This window comes from Ipomoea nil, unplaced genomic scaffold, assembly GCF_001879475.1.
Source record: "Ipomoea nil cultivar Tokyo-kokei standard unplaced genomic scaffold, Asagao_1.1 scaffold2545, whole genome shotgun sequence".
NCBI lineage: Eukaryota > Viridiplantae > Streptophyta > Magnoliopsida > Solanales > Convolvulaceae > Ipomoea > Ipomoea nil.
In genome coordinates, this window is record NW_017618973.1 from 493,610 (window position 1) to 497,261 (window position 3,652).

At 39.6% G+C, this 3,652-nt stretch overlaps 1 protein-coding gene across 1 annotated transcript; it reads left to right on the top strand.

Moving 5' to 3' along the window:
• The first annotated feature begins 2,599 nt into the window (after positions 1–2,599).
• On the top strand, positions 2,600–3,301 carry LOC109153834 (histone H1-like). The gene has a single exon (XM_019301706.1). It carries the CDS (start codon positions 2,600–2,602, stop codon positions 3,299–3,301), a length of 702 nt encoding a protein of 233 aa, XP_019157251.1.
• Positions 3,302–3,652: the final 351 nt, after the last annotated feature.

Here is a 3,652-nt window from a genome sequence, read left to right on the forward strand (position 1 = left end):
TACGTGCCAGTTCAAGGTCTAAACCACTGGCATTAAGCTCAACGCTCACTTCCGCTCAGACATCTACTTCCTTCACACTTGTTTGAATGTGTGGGGGATGTTGGGAATAGCATTCAAGAACAAGGTGAAGTTTCCTTCACTACTTGTCCCACATTGGTTTCATAGGAGAGCTTTTTCCCACTTTTATTGGACAACCCATTTGGAGCTCTTGAATTATTGTGGAGGGAAAAGGAAAGGGGAACCCCACATGCGCGCGTCGCCGCCTGCTCGTTCGGCTCGGTTCGCACGCGCGTCACAGTGGGGTGGGGTCAAATTTTAACTCGGTCCTTATTTTAATTCTGAGTTTTTCGCCCTTTCAGAGTTAATTTTAACCATCCACAATAAAAATAAGTGGTTTAAATTCGTGGCCCTCTTTTCCACTCCTTGCGCTATCTTTGCGCGGAATGAGTGACTGAGAGATGAGGGGGGGGGGGGTATTTCCTCAGCTATAAATACCCTGTTCCTCCTCACTTCTATAACACACCACAATTCATTTTTCTCTTTTTCTATTCTCTCTGTGCCTTCTGTCTGAACTCTAAGTCGGATTCTACTGTGACTACGAATATTTGTGACGGTATCTCGTAGAAAGTTTGTGTGCAACCAATCGAAAGCACCCGGTTATACTGACAATTTGCTTTTAAGGTAGTGTATTCACACGACACAGGATCCCCTTCTTCTTCTTTTTTTTTTTTTCCAAATCAGCCAATATAAAAAGCAGTGCTAACTGCGACATTTTCCGGTACAGAAAAACCAACAATACTTGCTATCACTTAGGGCATCCCCAATAGCACATTTTAGAAGGCTTTTGGAACAGTAAAAAACTAAGAACAAAATTTTTAACAAATGGGAAGCCTAAATTTTGGTAACATCTTTCTCCTGCAAAACATGGGATTTTGCAGTGAAAAGTAAAAAAGAAAAACAGTCTGTTAGGGATACGCGCTCACGGACTGCTTGGGATTCGCGCTCATTGGACATTTAATTTGGCTTTTGTTGTTTTTATTTTTTAGGCCAGCTACTTTCATTTTTTTTTTTTTTTAATTTTTAGCTGGAAACGGTCAACTTGGTTTTATTTTTTTTAATTTTTTTTTTGTTATTAAATTTGTACATAGTAAAATTATATTTTTTAAAAATTTGTAAACATTTATAATTATAAATTTATTTTAATTTTGATATGTGTAATTTAAATATAATAAAAATAATAATTATAATTATAATTTTTACAATAATAATAAATAAATAATTAAATAATTAAAATATAGTAGTGATAAAATGGTGGGTCCCAAAAAGTTGTGAAAAAACTTAAAACTAATGGGAAGAAGAGATTTTGTGATTGAATGAGACAATGGATGATGAGGTGGATGTTGGGACCCACAAAAATCTGGGGTAAAATCCCCAACTATTGAGGATGCCCTTATAAACATGTAGACACGGAAAAGTTGAAGCCGACAAGTGGACCGATTAAATCATCATCGAGCCCAATTTCGGGGTTGATCATTAGTCCAATTTAATTAATTGGGCTATGATAATTAAATTAATTTAATTAGTCTAAGTAAATTTGATTTGGGCTATTGAATTAATTAATTAATTGGTCCAAGCCCATTTCATAATTGAATTATAATTATAATTATAACTTAAATATAATATGATTTTATTATATTTGAATTAGATAATTATAATTTAATTTGAATTAAATGATAGAATAATGAACCTATACTTGATTTTGGCAAGGTTCATTTTAGCAGATAATTAATTAATTTAATTTAATAAAAATTAGTGGAGTTTGTTGAGAGATTTTAGTTACAAACTTCACTATAAATAGAGCCTCAATTTCATTCTTTAAATCACACCTCAAATACATTGAAAACAACTTGAAGACTTGAGAGTTTGAAGGCATTGAAGAACGCTTGACAACTTGAAAGATTGAAGATTTGAGAGCTCTTTTGAAGGCATTTGAAGATCTTGAAGAATTAAAGGCATTGAAGGCATTTTTTGTAGGCTTAGAAGATCTTGAAGAATTAAAGGCATTGAAGGCATTTTTTGCAGGCTTTGAAGATCTTGAAAAATTAAAGGCATTGAAGACATTTTTTGCAGGCTTTGAAGATCTTGAAGCAACTTAAAGTCATTTTGTAGGTACTTTGAAGATCTTGAAGCCTTTTGAAGGCAACATGAAGCCATTGCAGGTTCTTTAATTTGATGCTTTGCAGAGTTGATTGCTCCGAAGCTTGACGTTTGCTGTTGAAGATCACGCCACTTGAACCCCGGAAGCTACGCCGTTTGAATCCCGGAGGCACGCGCCATTTGAATCCCGAAGGCTACGCTATTTGAATCCCGGAGGCACTTCAGTAGACAACGTTAGTGAAGAATCAGAGGACTACACAGAGATTTTGTACCTGCACATTGAATTATACACACGCTGTACACGAAATTTTGTGAATAGATACAAAGTTTACTTCTTTTTTTTTTTTTGTGTTTACAGATTTTGGCACGCCCAGTGGACCGCTCTGCCTCTCATCTCTTCACTATCGATCTACATCAGCAAGCAACTCTACTAGCAATCGGCATGAAGTCAAGAAGCTCAATGTTCAAGAAGTCTTATGCCCAAGCCGCTAGTTCCAAGTCTTCATCAACAGCTGATTCTAAAGCGAGCCGAGAGACCGAAGCACCATTAACCAGGAGCCGTGCAAGGAGCTTAGGAATGCGACCGCCAGAGCCTGAGTCAATTGTTCGACGCATGATTCAAAGACTCAAAACGCCCCCTACTGTCCCAATGAAGTCTATCTATGTTGCAGGTCCACCATCTTTGAAAGGAACAACCAATAGCGGGAGGCTGACTTCTTCGAAAGGAGCAGCTGGCAGCGGGACGCCGACTTCTTCAGAAGGAGCAGTTGATAGCGGGAGGTTGACTTCTTCGAAAGGAGCAGCTGGCAGCAGGATACCGACATCTCCGAAAGAAGCGGCGAATAGCGAGAAGTCAGCTACCCCAAAAGGAGCAGCTAATAGCGAGAAGTCGGCTACCCCAAAAGGAGCAGCTAGTAGTAAGAATCCAACATCTCCGAAAGAAGCAGTCGATAGCGGGAATCCAACATCTTTGAAAGGAGTTAATGATAGTAAGAGTCCAACATCTCCAAAAGGAAACGATAACACGAGAGGCTCGTCACCGGCATCGCAGACGTCCAACATGTGGAAGGCCGCGCCAGAATGGTCACGCATCTATACAGGCATACCGGCTATGACAACAAGCGCGACAACTATAGAGGACTAGCTTGCAAGCATCACTAAGGCGCTGGAAGGGATCACCACCCTCCTTCAAAACCAAGAAAGGAGAATCAACGACTTAGCTGAAAAGGTCGAGAGCACAAGGAATGGCGAAACTAGCCGGGCTCCTGGGAAACAACATGAGGTTCAAGGAGAAGATGCCTCGCACTCACCAACTTGCATTGGGGCATTGGGCGAACTACAGTGCACGAGGAATCAACTTCGCACATACCAAGTTCGGACAGGAGCATTCCAGTCATAGAGGGCATGATACCTGTAGATCGGCTTAACGAGTTCATCATGAGAGCTATCAAAGGAAAGCTCGAGGGGGGAAAATCTTCATACACTTACACCAAGC